The sequence below is a fragment of the Uloborus diversus genome, chromosome 2 (genome assembly GCF_026930045.1).
Source record: "Uloborus diversus isolate 005 chromosome 2, Udiv.v.3.1, whole genome shotgun sequence".
NCBI classification, from domain to species: domain Eukaryota; kingdom Metazoa; phylum Arthropoda; class Arachnida; order Araneae; family Uloboridae; genus Uloborus; species Uloborus diversus.
The window spans coordinates 99,113,120-99,133,219 of record NC_072732.1 but is presented as its reverse complement, the minus strand read 5'-3'; the positions used below and the strand labels follow the sequence as shown (position 1 = coordinate 99,133,219).

The following is a 20,100-nucleotide window of genomic DNA, read 5'->3' as shown; positions in this document are numbered from 1 at the left end:
GGCGCCTTGCATATTGAACTATTAACATGAAAACAATATGAATAAAACCAGTTTAAGCATCTTGCAGAAATTACTTTCCTCTTCATGAATTTTTATTTTGAACATTCGGATTTCAAAGCAGAGGAAGCGAGAATTTGCTGTTGAAAAAAAGTCTTTGTTCTAAGAACTAAACTGATTCTAATTGAAAGTTTTTCTATCCCGTTCTTTCAGAGCCATTTTCCGATGGATTACGGTGAAGAATCTGAATACCATGACGTTTGATGAAAACGTGAATGCAGACACGCCGATGGGGATTCTGAGAGGCATCAAGCATGGAACTGAAAGCTACCACGTCCTTTTCAAGCGACTTTGCAGGTGACTTTCAATTTTCACAACACTAATACTTATTTTCCTTAGTTGTAAAAAATTACATAAACTTGACCTTCCGGACACGAATAACATTTAAATCACGACTGGAAATTTTAATTTTTGCCTTTATTACATTGTGTGTGTGTGTGACAGAAACTTTGGGGCCCATCACATGACTTTTATTGGGCCCCCCTCCATATTGTTTACCCCTGCGTCTCTACATGTATTTCATCCTATATTTAAAAACCTCGGTCTCCCCCCTCCTCAGGCTCGGGCCTGGGCCAACAGGTGTCCCTTCTCCCCCCCCCCCCCCGTGCACGCCTCTGTGTGTGTACATCCTTGAACTCTTGGAGCTGAATAAGAGAGAGTAGAAATTAATGAATAGTGAGGGCTGAACAAATGCGGATGCATTTAAAAGATTAAATTTTAGATTTATGAAAAATATTTTTTGGTTAAGTTTAAGATCACTATATCAGCATCGTCTCTAAGAGGCACGAATTAATTTAAACGAATAGCATTAAGTTTTGTCGAAGAATTATTTTCTGATATGAACCCAAAGGGAGACGAGCTTTGGATTACGCAATGAAGATATCACAGAATGTGGATCAGATATTGGTGATGGTGAGCTAAGCTAATAAATATATTCGTCCAATTTATTGATTAACAAACCTTTGCATATAACTTCCACTGTTTTCTTAAAGTTTTTTTTTAGTTTTCAACAACGTCATCTCAGTGTTGCCATTGTATGATTTGAAAATAACAGCGTGAGTCTAAATTCATTTTTCGCAGTTTTCGTGTCATAAAAATAAACAAATTATATTTTAGTTCTAAGGAATCTTAGGGACAAAAAATACAACATATGCAGACATACCCATGAGATGGGGTCATGGAGCATACTGCGTCATTGAAATTTTTAGGATGATGTTTTGAGGGGACTAGTGATGTGGATCGGGTAAATACCCAGCGGGTAGGTAAATATTTTTTGGGTATTTACCCGGGTATTTACCCAAGGCCTAGGTAAATACCCAAAAACTGGGTATTTTACAAAAAAAAAATGCAAAAAGTGAATGGGATTTTTTTTTAAATCTAAATATGAAATAATTGGTAAAACTGATACATACATATGTATTACATAGTTTATAATATTTTTCATTAAAAGACTTGATGAAATTATGAAAGAAGCACATCGTGAAACGAAGTATCTTTCTTTTCAATGTCATAATTGGAGAAGTATAAGCAATTCAATGATGATCTTCAGAATTTCAAAATCACAATCTAGGTTAGTTATATCCAAAATGAAAAAAAAGGGAAGCGTGAGGGATGTTTGAAAGAATAAACTGAGAAGTTATCAAGACACTATGATGTTAAAGTCAGACCAAACAACGTAAGTAGAAGCACAAATTTGTAAATTACAACAGACACGTGTTTCGGCGTTACAGGGAACACCTTTTTCAATGCAAAAATAATGAGCTTATGGATAAAAAGACATCCGACAAAAGCTTTTGTCGGATGTCTTTTTATCCATAAGCTCATTATTTTTGCATTGAAAAAGGTGTTCCCTGTAACGCCGAAACACGTGTCTGTTGTAATTTACAAATTTGTGCTTCTACTTACGTTGTTTGGTCTGACTTTACTATTCAGCACAAAGGTATTTATTTATCTTACTATGATGTTATTTATTTATTTATTTGCTGTTTAAGTGATGATGTGGCAAATATAGAAACGGTTTTCACATTAATAAGCAGAAAAAAAAAATTGTTTTCTGTTGCCTTGCTCATTTGCATTTGCTCCCCGGTACTTCATGATGAATATTTATTCAAACTATTTTTAATACACACATTAGTGATGTAGGGTGGGAAGGTAAATAGTATTTTTTTTGGGTATTCATCCGAAGGCAGGGTAATTGCGCATTTTGCAAAAACGTTTTGGGTAGTATCAAAAGGTGATGATTTTCTTTTTAAAACATAAACCGAAAAACGAAAGGTTAAAAATTTATGTATTATAATTTTTTTTAGTTAAAAGCTTAATGAAATATTACCAAAAAAAAAAAAAACTGTCAGAATTTAGAATGAACTATTCTAAAACTTAAATGGGATGTTTGCTTTTTTTTTGTAACATGTTAAGATTTTTACTTTTTGTAGAATGGCTTTTTATATCTGAAATTTGGCTATCAACATTGAGTAGGCACATACATTTAATGTGAATATCATATTAGATTGCTAAGTTGTTTCACACAATAATTCTTTAAATATGTGATCAAAATACAATTTTTGGGCAAAATTTATTGTTTTGTATATGGTTAGTTACAGTGGCTCCCAAAAGTGTTCGTACACTTTGAAATTTTTTAGTAAAATCAAAATAACTCAAAACTGAATTCGAATATAAAGTCCAATATTTTTTCACATCATTCCTATGTCATTCTAAATACAACCCATTGGTTTTTTTCAAAATATTCACGGATCTTCTTTTTGAAATGGATCAGAAAACGAAGAGACAGAGAAATAAAGCGCCACAAAAGTCATCGTACACTCAAATATTTTCGAATAAATTCATGATTAAAATTATCATATGCCGTTTTATTAATATTTTTGCATTGTGTAGACCCTTATAAGTCATTTGGCTTTATTTTTTTGTTTATTTATTCCTTAATATATTGCTTATTACGGTAAAATGGCTGGTATTCGTAAAAAACCGCATACGCCATTCAAAATTTGATTTTTTTCCCTACAGTAGAGTTAAATTGGTTTGAAATGTCTCTAAATTATTTAATTTATTTGTTTGTATAGTAAAGTGCTTGATAAAATGCTTTAAAGGAAGGAATCGAACCGAAAACAAGGGAAGAAAAGGTCAACCGGCAAAGTTGAAAAACATGATCGTAGATTTCAAGTTAAAAAATTTATGAAAAATACACATTTGAGTACTGTAAAAGTTTCTGCAGAGTTAAATGAAACATTTTACATTTAATTTTCACCTAAAATTTTTCGCCAAGTTCTTTGATTAGTTGGATTAAATACGACCTCTTCCCGCAGAAATTTTCTTGGTCGTGCGAAAAACAGAAAGCTTACGCTTTTCGTCCCAAAATCAATGATAAATAAGCTAAAAACAGTTTAGAATCATGTCTTACTTACAGATAAAAATTTATTCAACATTTTTGGTTAAATTGTTGTATAACTGTAAGTAGAAGAAAAAATTAGGAACTTAATCTTAAGAACTTAGTTGGATCAGTTAATCAGGACGGTGAAGGTGTTTTAGTGTGAGGGTGCATATCAGCATCAGGACTTGGTAGTTTGTAATTTTTTGATGAAATAATGAATCATGCTGTTTCTTTAAATATTTTAAAAACCAATTTTGAACTCTTAGCCGAAAATTTGGTTATTGGAAACAACTTTGTTTTTTATCAAGATAACGATAAGAAGCACACGGTTTTCAACGTTTGCGTCTAGTGCCTCGAAAATTGTCCTAAAGTTTAGAAAATACCCCCTCAATCTCCAGATTGTAACTTAATGTAACGTATTTAAAGATATTTGGAGGCTAGATTACGAAAATAGGGCTTTAAAATGAAAATAGAGCTAGAAATAGTAATACTCGAAGTGTGGTAGAACACTTACTCAGAAATTACGCTAAAAAAATAAAGAAAAAGAATGAAATCTATTTCCGGACGTTTAGAAGGTGTTATGAATACTGTATGATATTCTACTAATTAATAACTTAATCAAAAGTTAGATTATTCAATAATATATAGACATTTTATAAAGTGTACGAAGACTTTTGTGAGATAAAATTTCCGGCACCTTTCGGTTTTTGCTTTTAAAAAAAATAAGTTTTAATATTTTTAAAAAACTTTTCATGCAATTTTGTTAAACATTCATCATAGATTTTATAATTAAATTCCTATCCAGAAATATTGATTCTAACCAATGATTTGGGGCCTATTTCGTTGAAAGTCGTAGGTGTACGAAGACTTTTGGGAGCCACTGTATATATATAGTAGAATACATACAGAAAAGTATTTTAGTTGAATATAAATTTTTGAAATAAATACCCGGGTAAATACCCATTTTGGGTATTTACCCAGGTATATACCCTGGGTATTTACCCCTAAAAATAAATACCCGGGTATTTTACATCACTAGAGGGGACTAAAATATTTTAGGGGTTTCGTTCTTGGGGGTTGCTCCGTTGCCTTAGAAAGGGTGCGCAATCTCTTTTGAGGGAATGGACGCCCCTGATCCTTCATATATATTTTATTTGAATTGAGGTATGTATGCCTATTAAGCAGTTTTAAAAAGTGTAAAATTTAGCTAATTATAAGTTTGGGGAGTCAAAATGAGAAACTGATATTAACAATTAAACAAAGTGAGTAGTGAAATATACGGAAACAAAATTTTTTTACATATATTAAGAAAAACTAAATAGTAGCTTGTTGCAGAAAAATCTAGAAAGGAAATCAAACTTCGCTACTTGGTCGAATTTCCTAACAGATACTCGTTTTCATCAAAAGTTATCCTGTAATGCATAAAAATTTTTTATATTTCCGCCAATCTTCCAAAAAGTTTCGCATTCAAGACTGTCATCTGGGAACCTTAATTTCGACATCTTAATTAACATGCATGTACTTTCCGTCGATTTTTAAAGAATGATATTTAAAACGCTAGATCAGCGGTTATCACAAGTGACCATTTTATTGAAAATGGCTACCAAAAATTCAAGTTCCAGTCGTCAAAAGTGGCGACCATATATTACTTTATTTGGTAAAAACAATATCGCGTACATCACTTTTAGTACAAAAGTATTCAAGCGCAGCAACTAATTTGGGACAGAATGTTCGACCTAAATGTAGCAACTATTTTGAGACGGAGGACGTAGTATAGGGGAAGCGGAGGAAGTAAAAGGAGATTTTAAGAAAAAATCATGGATATAACATTATAACATTCATCTTGCCAGAAAACGCTGAGATTTGCAAGATTTAAAAGTAGATTCAAGATTGAAAATGAAACGAATTCGAACTTGTGTTATCCAGTTTACAAGCATCAATAAGTGGATGACGGATGACACAAGGTAAATAGAATGCAATCATTTCTGCCTTTTGTCTCGCATGCGCTAAAGACTAAGAAGGATTTATGGAACCAAGTTTTTTTTTTTTATGTTCATAAAAAGCTCTGTATTTATTTCGAATTCCAACTGTTATCACATCCACTCGAAACTAACAGTACATTTTCCATTTTTCAGTTACGCCGGGCTTCACTGTGTTGTCATTAAAGGTTATTCGAAAAGTGCCGGTTATCAACCTGGTGTGAAATTCGAAGACACCCGATTCCGCAACTCGTGGAATGCCGTATATGTGGCAGGAGCTTGGAGGTTTGTCCAATGCAACTGGGGTGCAAGGCATCTGGTGAACGCCAAAGAAGTTCCAAAACCGGGCAGCCGCGGAAAATCGGACAGTTTGCGCTACGAGTACGATGATCATTACTTCCTCACTGATCCCAAGGAGTTCATCTACGAGTTTCTCCCTCTGCAGCCTGAATGGCAGCTCCTCAAAACTCCGATCTCCTTGCCGGAGTTCGAAGAATTACCTTTTGTGCGATCCTTGTTTTTCAGGTAAACTGTAAACTTTTCTCATCTAGGAAAACAATTTTTAGAATTTAGAAAAAAAAAAAAAGAATCAGTTTCGGATTCAAAATTTGTCTTAAAAATTAGTATTGTGAACGAAAGGTTTTAGTTTGAGCTAAATTCCTAGAAGTTTTGAAGTTTCTCTACTTAAATAAACTTGTGAGAAGTTTCTCTTGAGCCAGAGCGAACGAGCAACAGGTCCGTTTCGTGACTCAAAAAAGGTACTAAACGCACCCCATTTTAATGTGTTTTGTTCTGAATGCTTCAAATTCATTCTTTTTTACTTAAAAGCTACCAATAATAAATCTTAATAGACAGTGTGGATAAAGAAACAATGGATTATTACTTCAGAACTCTGAAAAAATTGCTTTAATGAAATAACTTTACTTCTTGAACGACGCGACGATTAGGTTTTAAGATAGTACAAAAACTTTTGTTTAAGAACTGGCAAGAAATCGCGTTCGATCTTAATTTAATCGATTATTTCAGAAAGGGCATAAGTCCAACTAATGCAATCTTTCAGGAATCAATAAAAAGTGATTATTTCATTCAAAAATGAACTAATGAAAAAAAAACTAATGAAATTTACCCCAATGATCCCTAAATAAAGGGCTTTTTTGTACAAGGGTTGACTTCCCTGCTACACTAGTCGATGTCTCTTCATACAAATATGGGAAAACCATAACTAACTCAATTTTGAAAAAAAAAAATGTGACTTATGCCCTTTCTGAAATAACCGATTCAATTGATTTCAATGTATTTATAAATTGTTTCGTTCCACCAGAATCAGTTGATTGCTCATGTATACTCCAAGTTTGGGACAAAACGTTTCGTAAAAGAACCCAAAGTGAGCTGTATACATTAAGTACGATATTAATGAATTCAATATTTACCAATTGTGATAAAGCTCAACTTTGCTTGTTCTTATAATAGAAAACGAGGTTTTTCAAATACCTTAATAAAATCGTTGAGCGGAAATTTAGTAGAGACAGTTTAAGGTTACTATTTACGCCGCCAACAAGAAACAGGTTTCCGTTTGATTGTCACGTGACATTCCGTCGCGCCTCAAATTCAAGGGGATTAGAATGCTATTAATCGCTGATTTAGCGAGAAATGTTTCGTACAACTCAGGTTGACATAAATAATAAACCGGGTTAACACAGTCAATGAATACTCAAGGAAGAAAGTTACATCTTCGGGAGATTTTACCGCGATACCAAACACAACCTTTAATCTCCCTCTACTACCCTACTTTTTCTGGTAATGAAATGCAAAAAGAAGCTGTTCGTGCGATAAAAGAATTATTCTTGCGACTCTGTAAACAACTGTTTGTATAATTGTTTAATTGCTACAAAAATAATCGTCGGATTAAGAAGGTTCTGCATTAGATCAACGTCACTTATATTTAAATTTAAAAGGAAAGAAATAAGATTGTGACATTACTTAGATCTTTGAATCAAAACATCTTGTAAAAATCATTTCGGCCAAACAATATATAATTCATACAGATTGTTAGTTACTATACTGAAATTAAGGTCAAAAGGAAAAAAAAGTAAGCAAAAGCGAAAAAATCTAAGATGTCCATACATGACATCAAGTGAAATAGCCCTGGCGAACAAGAAAGGACAACTGTTTGGGCAAAACAGTTTTCTACTATAGACTAAATTTTGCAAATAATTATAATTACTTTACACCAGAAAACAGGGATCTTTTTTATACGATATTAAGTGGTTGTAAATTTTCCCTTTCCTTAAAACCTGAGGGCCCTAAACGGAGGTACTGATCGCCCCCCCCCCCCCTTGAACCGGCTCTTCAAAAATCATACTCACTTAACAATTTCAGATATGCGCTAATTTTTACGATAAAAATAATGTTGGAAGGAAATCGTAAATGTGTTGTGTTAGAGTCGAACTTTGTTGGTTAGAACACTTAAAACGAATAAATGCTGAGGCCAACTACATTTGCGATCCACGTCTCATTGTTTTTCGGACAAGACAAATTACCGTTAAGACGAATTAATTTTGAAGGTCCCTTTGAGTTCGTTTTGACAAAGTTCAACTGTATAAACTGCATTGAATCAAATCGTTTGTAAGATTTTTTACTAAGTATCTATTTCTGCTGATTTTTAAGCTCTGTGTCCTCTTTCCTCAGGTATGGCCTCTACTTCCCAGACGAAGAAACCAAAGCAGTCCTATACACAGACAGCACAGGAGCGGCTACTGTGCGTATTTCGATGCCTTCTCGCATGTCATCCAGCCTCATATTCCATTACAACCTCAAATTCTACGACACAGATGTGGACACTTATGAGGCAGTGAGTCTGAAAAGGTTCGTCATGCAGTCTGTCGTGGGCAATGTCGTCGCCTTCAGGGTCCACGCGCCATGCAGTGGATCCCTCCTCTTGGACATCTTTGCAAACGCTGTCACACCCCGGGAATACCTCACTGGCGAACCCATGAAGTTCAAAAGCGTTTGCAAGTTCAAGATCGTCTGCGAAGACCTCCAAACCGTCATGGTGCCTCTCCCCGATTGCGCAAGTGGGGAATGGGGACCCATGAAGGCAACGAGACTTTTCGGACTTGTGCCCATTACCCACGAAGACGCACTCATCTTCGCACCCAGGGTGTTGGAAATCCAGTTCCGAATGTCTAGACCGCTGACTGACTTCATGGCAACGCTTCACAAAAATGGAGTCGAGGAAAAGAAGCTATCTAAAAATGCAACACAGTCGGTAGAAGGAGATTTGGTCACTTTCTGCTTGAATTTTACCGAAGACGGTCAGTACGGTATGGATATCTACACAAGAGAAATGAACGGTGACCTCGACAATGGCGACAAAAATCTTTTGACCCATTGCTGTAAATATCTGATAAACGTCTACTCATCCAATAAGTCATTTTCAGAATTCCACTGAGGCATTGCTCATTATTTCACTAATTTCTCATGTACCTCAAACAACTTTCCTAGGCACGCGCGTGCGACTCCCATTGCTGACGACTTAGCACTTAGATGAGGCCAAGCTGTTAAAGACTCTTCAAGAAAGTTGCTGATGTGAGCCTAAGTATGCGAAATTGCTTCAAAATCGTTTGTTTGACATTTCTCTCAAACATGAAAGTGGGGAAAGCCGAGAGCTTTTGGAAAAAGAGTATAAAAGCAATTTAATCAAAAAGAAATAACTCTCAGTAAAATAGTTTAAGCTCCAATAAGGATTAAATATTCAAGACTCTAGTCTTCTTACATTTGAGTATTTAAAAAATGTATATAGTAATAAAAGTAAGAGCTTTAAGCAGTATTCAGAACATATTAAAAAACTGAACATTGGCCTCTTTTGTTTTGCAGTTTTGAAAGCAGTTTTTTATTTTTTTTTTAATGTTTCACTGGCTTACTTTGCTTTTCTATACAAATCCATGAATTGATTTTTTTTAGGTTGATATTTTTTAAATAATTTTTTCTATTCAACACAATAAATTATTGAACTATTTTTCATAGTTTGGTTAAAGAAAGAAAATGCTTTCTTTCTACGTTACTCACGCAAATTATTACTAAATCAGAAATCTATATTTTGTGTTGTCTAACTGATATTAATCTTAATGTCATTGTTCTTAATGATCTATATCGATTAATAAATATGACGTGTAAATAAAGCTTTATAAATAATAATTTCAGTTGATGAAAACTGCACAATTACTGTTAGTGCGTTCTTCAACCAGGCTTTGGTTGCGCAAACAATATACATGAGCTGAGAATGTTTAAAAACAAATATTCAGTTCAAAAAAATAAATAAAGTGCTTCATCTAACTATGATCTAGCTTCACACTCTATGCTGGATTTCATATTTTTGAGAAGTATAACATGCATTTCAGACTTTATCATTTTAATGTATAAACTTTTATAACTATATGCTTAAAATTATATAAAAGTTTTGTATCTACTGAACTTATATATATTTTTCCATAATTTTTAGGTTATGGGATCAATTTAATAGTGTGTAACTAAAGAATCAGTAATAAAGAAATTAAAACTAATTCTTTGTATTCACTTCTTTGTTCATATTGCAAAAATTCAAGCTATGAAATTAAAAACTTACTGGAAAAGTCCCGGAGCAACTACTTCTCAAAGAAAAAGAATGAACCCAAGAAAAAGAACAGCAAACCGGGGAATGTTCTCTGGCAGATGTTTAGTGTGGGGTCAGTATTATACCCCCGGGTTTCGGCTATGCGTGGCAGCACACGGCACTGACTGTCATATAAAAATTCAAAAATATGGTTTTGTTTTTATTCCCTACTAACCGCAATTGCCTAGTATAAAAACACAATTTAAGAAACATCTACCCAGGCAACATATCTTTTGGAATCGAAAAGTTCCGTCGCAGATTATTGAAATATATATTGTAAGAATCTAAAACTTAATGTTAAGTGCCTGAGCTCATGAAACGTGTAACTGCATGAAAGAAGGTACCTCCAGTTTGTGCAAATGCGTCCCCCTCCCCCGAGCAGTACTTTGGTAGGTCCAGGGGGTGTACCCCTACTTTTGCGGCCATACGCATCATACAATAATGCAATTTTATTTTTAAGTTATAAGAGTAAATATTCTTACCTTTACATAGCCAGTTGATCAGCATGAAATACGAACAAAACTCCGCTCGAAATATCGAGTAAAGCAATTCCATTCCTTGGTGACGTAAAATGAAGGAATAAGGTTTGAGGAAACCTTTTCTTGGCTATCCTCTCTTATTTATTTCAATTATGGCCAAAATTGTTGTGGAAAACTCATCTTCAGTTTTTCTTTTCCAAAACCATGGAACTGCTTTGGTTGGTTAGTATTTTTATCTATTTGGAATACAAAGTCGTCTGCGTACCCAATAAAAATAACTTTTAGCATTTTAGTTTAAAGTAATGTACTTTTGCAGCGATACCTATAGGTCTTTTTTACTTTTTACAAAAAAGGAAGCATTGTATTCGCGAAAAAAATTTCACTCAAAAATCGACCTTAATTTCCATTTCACTCACCCCCGATTGATTATTGAGTTTCTTTTTCGACTCGACCACAAGTGGCTAGGTGCCTAAGAACGTATAGACACGCGAAATATCCATAATGACGATTCCCGAGTTAATTACAACGAATTTTCTCGTGATGTCTGTATGTACTCATGTCTGTATGTGCGTATGTATGTCGCATAACTCAAGAACGGTAAATCCTAGAAAATTGAAATTTGGTACGTAGAGTCCTAGCGGCGTCTAGTTGTGCACCTCCCCTTTTGGTTGCATTCGGGTATTTCTAAAGGGGTCTTTTGCCCCTTTTTGGGTGGCAATGATATAATAAGCTATAATAATGATAATAATAAATGATATAATAATGAATAATAGCACCACGTTAAGTTTTCAAAAATCGGGGGGGGGGGGGAATCCCAAATGGCAATGCAGCGGACTAGACTCATGAAACTTCCACAAATAATTAGTGTTCTTGAATGCAACCAGAAAAAAATATCACCTGTGGCAACAACTAGTGTCAGAGAAACTTATGGAGACGAAATATCGTTACTTCACCCTACTCAGTAAAAAGGAACGAATATTTTGCAGTTAAAAATTTCACTGGGCAAATTCCAAATGGAACAACACGTTTCCATATTAAACACGTTTTCATTTTCGGGGTAAGGGGGTAGGGGCCCTAAAAAAATCAAGACGCTCACGATAAACGAAAAATACCATCGTATTTTAGCTCAGTAGGCTTTGTACTACGTACAATTTAGGAAATACGAAAAAGAAAAAAAAAACAGAAGTAGATGCTAAAATATCGCTACACAATCGCTTGCAATGCTCCAAAATTAGCGAAGCCTAGTTTTCTGTGTAGACGAAAACTGACAAAAAGAGCCAAAACGCTACGAAAATGTCATGTTCATACGATATTTATTAATCAGTTCAACATACTATTTCTTTTTTTGAAGTGTCGTTTTTCTTACATTATTTTTGTTTTGCTCCGATTTTTGGGAAAGTGACAGTTGTAAGTAGGAGTAAAATCGACTGAACACAGAAAACTTTCCCAACATTTCCAAGTGAAGGGAAAAATTTAGTTTTTTCTGACTTTTTAATAGTTTTGTGTGTGATTTCCTTGACTTTTTTGAGCTCTCCAGAAGCATATGAACCACGACTAGTATTTTGGGTACTGTCGGCCCCGCTTAATCGAACATCGACAGCTCAAAGAAATATTATTTGATTAAGCAGGGAAAAAATTTTCTTTTACCTTTGTTAAGTAAACAACAAAATAGTTTGTTCCAAGGTCGTTTGGAAACACTTTTCTTAAGTTCTTTTCTCCCCTTCTCGTGTAACAGTTTTACGTTTAATATTTATCGTTTCACTAGCAGTACCAACACGGTGATGCCCATGCTAAGAATTTAAGGAAAGTCTGTTGAATTAAAAAAAATAAATGTACGCACAGTCGTCTTTTTAGCGACGATATGCTCTCCAAAAGCTTGATTTTATAAAAAGGTGATAATGATTTAATTAACGAATGTTTTCAACATGTTTTACTATTCCAAAAATTCAGTTCTTGAAGAAATTTATTAACCAGTGATTTTATAAGTTGTATTTACTGTACAAGAGCACCTATTCACAGAAGTAAAATCTTACTTTCTGTATTAAACTTTACAAATTTACAATTGCCAGTCTTCTTTTACAGGTGTATAAAAATTCATAGAATAAAATATATATATATATATATATATATATATATATATATATATATCAGTGACGGCTCGTGGGAGGGGCCAGAGGGGGACCGGGCCCTCTCACTTTTTTCAGACAATAATTTATAATCTTTTATTTATTTTCCCTTTTTTTTATGCGTACATGCTTAAAATTTGAAAAAAAAAAAAAAAAAAATGTACCGTATTTTCTTGCTTATAATCCGCGGATAATCTGTTAAAAAAGTGTAAAATTAATGAGGTGTGAATTAGATACGCTGCCTTGGATTATCTTTCCCCCCCCCCCTCAACACCAACGCATTGAACCTCAATATTTACAGCAGGATATCGCCAATACCGTTACCGTTTTGTAAAATAAACAACATACAGTTAAAAGAAGATGCCTTCATTTGAACAAGATTAGACCGTTTTTTTTTTCCTTTCTTGACTTTTCTTTTAAAAAGATATCCTTGAATGAAAAATTTTCAATAGTTACAGCTAATTGGTCAGCTAGTTATCCCCCCCCCCCAACCCCCGTCCTATTTCTTCCTTCTTTTTCCAAGTTCGTCTGAAAATAAGTGTCTCTCCTCCGAATATCACCCCCCCCCCTTCTGCCAAAAACATTACGAAACATCTCAACTTTCATTTCCAGATCTTCAACTTCGCAAATTTTCCAGGGAAAATCTACGTTTTTCTTACAACATCGCTTAAAACTATGTTCAAAAATTGCTTAAAATTGCGTTTTTGGAGCTTCAATTTCGAAAGATTGCTGTCCCTAATGTTACCAAACATGGTTCTACAATCGCGTTTTTAAGACTTAATTTTCAGAAAATATGCGGGCAAATACCCCCGAACTACCTTTTTTTAATATCGTGAAAAAATAGGTTTTTTAAAAATATTTAACTGGGATAGTCTCTGAACTCCTCCTTATAATATCATAGAATATTATGCTTAAGTTTTTAAGGGTTTCAATTTTGAAAAAATTCCAGGGGAAAGCTGCAGAACTCCTTCCCGTAAAAATCTTCAAAGTTTGTCTACAATTGCGTTTTTGAAACTGCAATTTTGAAAAATTGGAAGAGGGAGGAGTACTGGATTTCTATATACCTTTCAAAAAAAAGGGGGGGGGGGAAACGATCGGGGAAATCCCTTACCCTAACGTCAATAAATATGGCCTATAAACCGCTGTTTACAGCTTCAATTTCTATAAATTTCCGAGGGAGTCCCTTGTACCGTTCTTTCACCTAACATCACCAAAGACCGTCTAAAATTGCGTTTTTGAAACAAGTTTCAAAATTGAGAGTATTGATGAGCAAATCAAATCAATCAAATTGATAAGATTTTTTTCCTATTGTGCCCCTCCCCCCTGAAAAATCATTTTCTAGTTCCGCCACTGTTGTATGCTGTGTTGTAGGATGTACGTATGATAGTTACAAGGTTTTTTTTTAATTCAAAAAATGTCTTCCCGTTGTTACACAGAAATTATTACTTATTTTAAAGTATACTGCTCATGTAGTTTTAAAGAAAATGTGACAAGTTATCAATAATTTGAAGAAAATAAAAAGGTCGATATTTTTTTCTTTGTCTGCATAAAAATTCTGAATCTGGCCCATGGGCGCCGGCATATTCATATGCAGATGGGTACACTCGCATGGAAATCGCTTGGAATTTCTTTTAAAAAATTTTATTTAATTAATTAATTTTTTTTTTTTTTCAATTTAGTTTACCTATTTTTATTTTATTTATTTTAAAGCGAATACTGAAATGCATTTTCAACGTTGATAAAGTTAATGAATTTATAATTTTTACACACTTCTCTGATCACAGTATAATCGCACTTTTGTAATTTGGTCTTGCTTAAAATAAAATTTATTTTACACATTCAAATTTTTTTTGTTTTTAAAAGATTTAAAATAATATTACTATTAAAAATATTAGATTAATATTGCTTTTTAAAATTTATTTATTTATTTTGAAAAGCAAGGCGGTGAAAATACCTCCCTTGCAGCCCCTTACCTCTGCTGCAAGGAGGCGTACTGCAGTGCCAGAAAGCGTACTGGATATAAACGTGAGATTGATAATTTTCGTAATGTATTTGTAGCTTTTCCCCATCTCTGACTAATTAAATTTTATTTGTAAAAGTCAGGGGGTGAAAATGCACCAACCTGCAAGCAATCATGGACATAAACGTGAGATTAATATCTTTCCTGATTTACTCATAGTAGTTTAAGTATTTTGTAGCTTGTCCTGTGTTTAAAATTAATTTAATTTCATTAATTTAACAAAAAAAAAAAAAAAAAACGTAAGTTTTTTTTTCTCAAAAACCTGTGGTGGGTGGGTGGAAGGAATGCGAGTGACTGATGATCAGGCCCCCTCCCTTTTTCAAGGCATGAGCCGCCAATATATATATATATATATAAAATAAGCAAACAAAATTTCAAATATTAAACAAATTATATAAAAATAATGATGATAAAAAGGAAAATTGCAAATAGCTAATAAATAGGAAAAGATAAAGTATGAATCCAGAGCTCATCAGCCGTGGAGGATTCATTAGTTATGGTCAAAAGACCAAAAATTTAACTATGAACTAAAAGAGAATGTTGAAGCTCCGGTAAATGCAACATAGAGTAACATTGGGCAAATGCACCACTTGCTAAACTATAAACATTAAACAAGAGCTCAAACCTAAAACTAAAAGCAGGGGGTTTCGCCTCGACTAATTAGGAAAACAAGTTCCGCCCAAGACCGTGGATGGCTAATTATCGGAACTTGTTTTCCTAATTAGTCGAGGCGAAACCCCCTGCTTTTAGTTTTAGGTTTGAGCTCTAGTTTATTGTTTTTAGTTTAGCAAGTGGTGCTTTTGCCCAACGTTACTCTATAATACATGTACTGGAGCTTAAACATTCTCTTTTAGTTCATAGTTAAATTTTTGGTCTTTTGACCAGGGCTGCGGAGTCGGAAGGAAAATAGCCGACTCCGACTCCGGGGTTTCGAAACACCCGACTCCGACTCCAACTCCGACTCCGGCTTTTTTATTTATTTATTTTTCAATTCAACCCCTATCCCCCTCATGAGAAGGGAGGAAAACCTCTATACAGAGATTGAAATATTAATTTGTTTCTTATGAAATTTAAGCGCTGTATTTTTTTTGTAAAATTAAGAAGCATACAACGTCAGAAATTAAATTTGAAAATCAAATTGTTCCAATAATTACGATTTTAAAATTGAAATCACATAATCATCCTATTGTTAAAAAAATTGAAAAGATTTAACTTGCTCCCCATTAATATTTAACGAATAGATGTTGATCAAATCGTGTAATTTTCAAAAACGCTTTTTTTGCTAAGTCAAAAAACCTTTCTTGAGCGAGGGCGGTCCGCTGCGGCCGAGATCCATCTGGTGGGTGACACTTCAAGTATATTTCAGAGTTTATAAAAACAATACACATACTTTAATTCTGAAAAAAAAAATCCCCAATAAATTTGAAATTATATTTCAACTATAAAATTTCAACGAAAGTAGGGCACTATACTTGTATTGAAGGAAAATATGGGGTACATGTACGCTTGGAGAAAATTTTACAGAAAATGCGGCAATATACAGCTTTGTACAAATAGCTTTTCTTTTTCCTATAATTATTCCCTCAATTTTTAATTTTAATTTTACTGGCTGCTTTAGAATTAATCTTGAAATGAAGATTTTAAGATTAACTGCAATTATTTGAGTGTTGTAACCAAGATATTTGTTCTATTTCATACTTTTGTTGAGAATCAAGCTTGTAGATGTTGTCCTTAGATTGAAAAGACAGATATATTTCATCATGTCTTTTAGATTTGTGCCTTTGCACGCCAACACCAAGTTGAATTACAGAACACCGTAAGATACCTCTCGAACTACGGGCTCCAACTTGCTCAAGGGGTACATCCCTTTTACAATTTTATAACTGAGGTCGAAGTAAAAAAAATGTCATTATTGTTGTTTTAAAGTGATGTTAAAAAATTTTATTATTGTTGTTTTAAAGTGATTAAAAAAATATAAAATGTTAGGTAAGAAAACCGTGCTCACAGTTGCTATTATTTCAAGAATGTTGAAAAACAAGCAAACTAGGGAACAGCGTAGGTGGCTATTACAAAAAATTCGATAAACAATCAAGCCAGCTGGTTATTAATGACAGTTGTTTTCTTATTAGTAGGCTTTTATGCATGTAATCGAATCAACTGGTAGTCAGTTTTTCATAAAATGCCAGGAGAGTCAGCGAAAATTAAAGAAAAAAAAGTAGACCGGAGTCGGAGTCGGAGTCGGCATATTTTCTACCGACTCCGACTCCAACTCCTCTATGCCAAAATCAGTCCGACTCCGACTCCGACTCCACAGCCCTGCTTTTGACCATAACTAATGAATCCTCCACGTCTGATGAGCTCTGGATTCATACTTTATCTTTTCCTATTTAATAGCTATTTGCAATTTTCCTTTTTATCATCATTATTTTTATATAATTTGTTTAATATTTAAAACTTTGTTTGCTTATTTTATATTTACTTGGCTTTTTAGTTTTGATGCGTTGAAAATCTATGGGCTTTTGGTGTGGTCTTTTCAATATTTTTCACTTTTATTATTATTATATATATATATATAGTTTTCTTTGGTTTTTTATCAGTTTATTTATAACTTCTTCAGGAGTAATGGTGACGTTGCTTGAGTTCAGCAGTGCAAGACCACTCAAACGTTCACTTTGTGCAGTACTTCTTAAGTATGTTTTTAGCCTTTTCAAAGTCAAGAGAGACTTGATTTTGAGAAGAGAGGGGGAGTTAAAGCCCCCCCCCCCCTAACACCGGGAAAAAAAATCTCCATGTGAGTCCCTGAGCACCAAAGAACCTATGTGCGCAGTTTGGCACCGAAGAAAAATGGATTTTTGTTAGGAAATCCCCTTCAACTGTTGCACGCGGTCACACACGTAACGCTGATAAAATATTTTTTATTGCTATTGTACGAGCTTTGGAAGAAAAATATTTATGGAATAATTACTTGGTATAGTTAGGCAAATGCACAAAAAATACTATTCATTTACTTTTCGAAACTTCACAAGAAATTACAAAATAATATGAGCAGCTTATTTTCAGATTTTCAGAGTCACACACGTAATGCTGGATTTAAAATTCTATATAACAATTTAGAAATATCCTAGGAAAAAAACACTGCGACCTGAAAACTCTTACACATGTTCTTTTAACTCCAATGGAAACTATTAATAGATATTTAAAAAATTATCATATTGGTTTTAATTGTTTTTTGCAAAGAAATGATGTCAAAGAGTCGCACATGTAACGCTGGAATGGCCCTTTTAAAGTCATCTTAAAGAGTTTCAGCTTGGAAAGTAAAGCATCTCTATGCTCTAAAAACGAAGGTTCACCTTTCGAATAAAACTCGGCCAATTTAAAAAAAAAGTTATTTTCATTTTTCGAATTTTATGTTGGGTTCATTAAGCATGAAAATGTACCGAAAATATTACTTTGCTTCTATAATCATGATTTGAGGTCATATTGTTTATCAAAGGTAGAAAAATACTTTGCCAACAGTACTCTTCAGCATTAGCAGCCGAGACATTATTACGATAGCCGGAGCATTTTCCGGCATGCAATCTGGGCATTTGCAATTCTGAGTCATTTCCTTCTGAACCTTTCAATAATTTTTCAGCTTCATTATATACTTCTTTAAAAATACAATCAACATTAATTTTTAAATCCTTGAGACTTTGAATACGAGTCTGCGTAATTTAGAGCTTGTTTCAAATCAAGAGTAACCGATTGTAAATATTCAAAGCTTTTTAGTTACCGCAAAAAACTTACTTCAACATAACAGGGATCTTAAGAAACCTGATTTTAATGATGAGGCATGAATCAAAGATGCACGAGTCAGTCGATGCATCTCTGTCTCTCCAAAATAAAATTTCTTCAAGGGGTGTTATAATGGCAGGAAAAGGCTTTACCAAGACGATTATAGAATCGTGTCTGTCAACCCATCTTGTCTTGCATATTCCAACTAATTTTTTTTTTTTTTTGACTCGGGGCAATGCTCTCCAATTTTAGATTTTAGAAAATGTTGTTGTTTCAGATATTGCTAAATTCAAACTGTGGGAACTGCAGTGGATGCATAAAGCTGGGGGATATTTTTCCTTAAAACGAGCATTTATGCCTTGCAAATCTCCACTCATTGCTCTAGCACCATTGTAACCTTGTCCCCTTACAAACAATAATTTATTCCGAATGATTCCAAGGAGTTTAAAATCGTTGATGCTAGATAACTGGAAACTAGTAACTGGAATCAATTATAGGAATACTTCATGAATTAAATTATCATTAATAAAGCGTACAGCCAAAGCTGCTGAATCACTACAATGTTGGTCATTTCGTCTGCAATAATGCTGAAACATTCACTTTTGTTCACACGGTTAACAATATCTTTTAATATAATTTCTTTAACTGATGAAATTGTTTCATTTTGCATTCTCCAACTGGTGTAAGTATTTATCCCACTATCTTTCAAACGTTTCTCTAGAACATTATCTCCAACTTCTACTCTAAATTTTAACCAAGGCTCGAAAGTTTCCTTCATTTTTATTTGTTTCCTCAGTAAAGTCTAAGGGACCATAATCCATTTACCCTCTTAAAACTCCATATGCCCCCTTGTTTTCCGCAGAAAATTACGGTTTTAATAACCAAGATAAAATTTGTGTTTTTAGATACTTCTTCAGCTTTCTTTTTGTTCAACATTTTGTCGATATTAACAACACAATTGTCACTAATTTGTTTCAAACTTGAATACACTTCAAAGCATTGCTGGTGATATTTTAATGAATTGCCGTTTTTAAAATGGTCTAAAGTGTGGTTCCATTTTTTGAATGGTTCTGATACTAGTTTTCCAGTACTCAGATTTTTGTAGAGAGACAATATTAGCAAAATAGAAGACAATACAGGGAAGCACTTTATATGTTTCTGAAGGGACTGTATGAAAAAGTGTACAAACAAAAAAACGTATAATAGGTATAGGTTAATGTGTATTAGATTTTGCAGGGACCAATTTTAAAAACTTATAATTGATAAAATAAAAGAGAAACGTATAAACAGTGCTTCACTGTATTTGCAAAAAGCTCCATCCACTTCTTGGGTATTACAACCAATGCCATTTTGAAAGCCACTGCATTTGAAATTTCAAAAATTTTTGATTTTGTAAGTGTAGTAGGGAAAATATAATTTTAAACATGAAGAAACATGAGTAATGTTAATGTAAAGTAGGTAATCTTTACTAATAATAAAGCAGAAAGTCTCTCTGTCGGGATCTCTGTCTGTCTGTCCGGATCTCTGTGACGCGCATAGCGCCTAGACCCTTCGGCCGATTTTCATGAAATTTGGCACAAAGTTAGTTTGTAGCAAGGGGGTGTGCACCTCGAAGCGATTTTTCAAAAA

General features: G+C 33.8%; 1 protein-coding gene across 1 annotated transcript in view; it reads left to right on the top strand.

The window, feature by feature from the left end:
* Positions 1–9,983, top strand: part of LOC129235302 (hillarin-like) — a 112,445-nt gene extending 102,462 nt beyond the window's left edge. Inside the window, exons 7-9 of the mRNA XM_054869031.1 lie at positions 211–354; positions 5,578–5,946; positions 8,110–9,983. Of these exons, the coding sequence (XP_054725006.1) occupies positions 211–354; positions 5,578–5,946; positions 8,110–8,872 (1,276 nt within the window). The 3' untranslated portion in view covers positions 8,873–9,983. The remainder of the gene's footprint in view (positions 1–210; positions 355–5,577; positions 5,947–8,109) is intronic.
* The last annotated feature ends 10,117 nt before the right edge of the window (positions 9,984–20,100 follow it).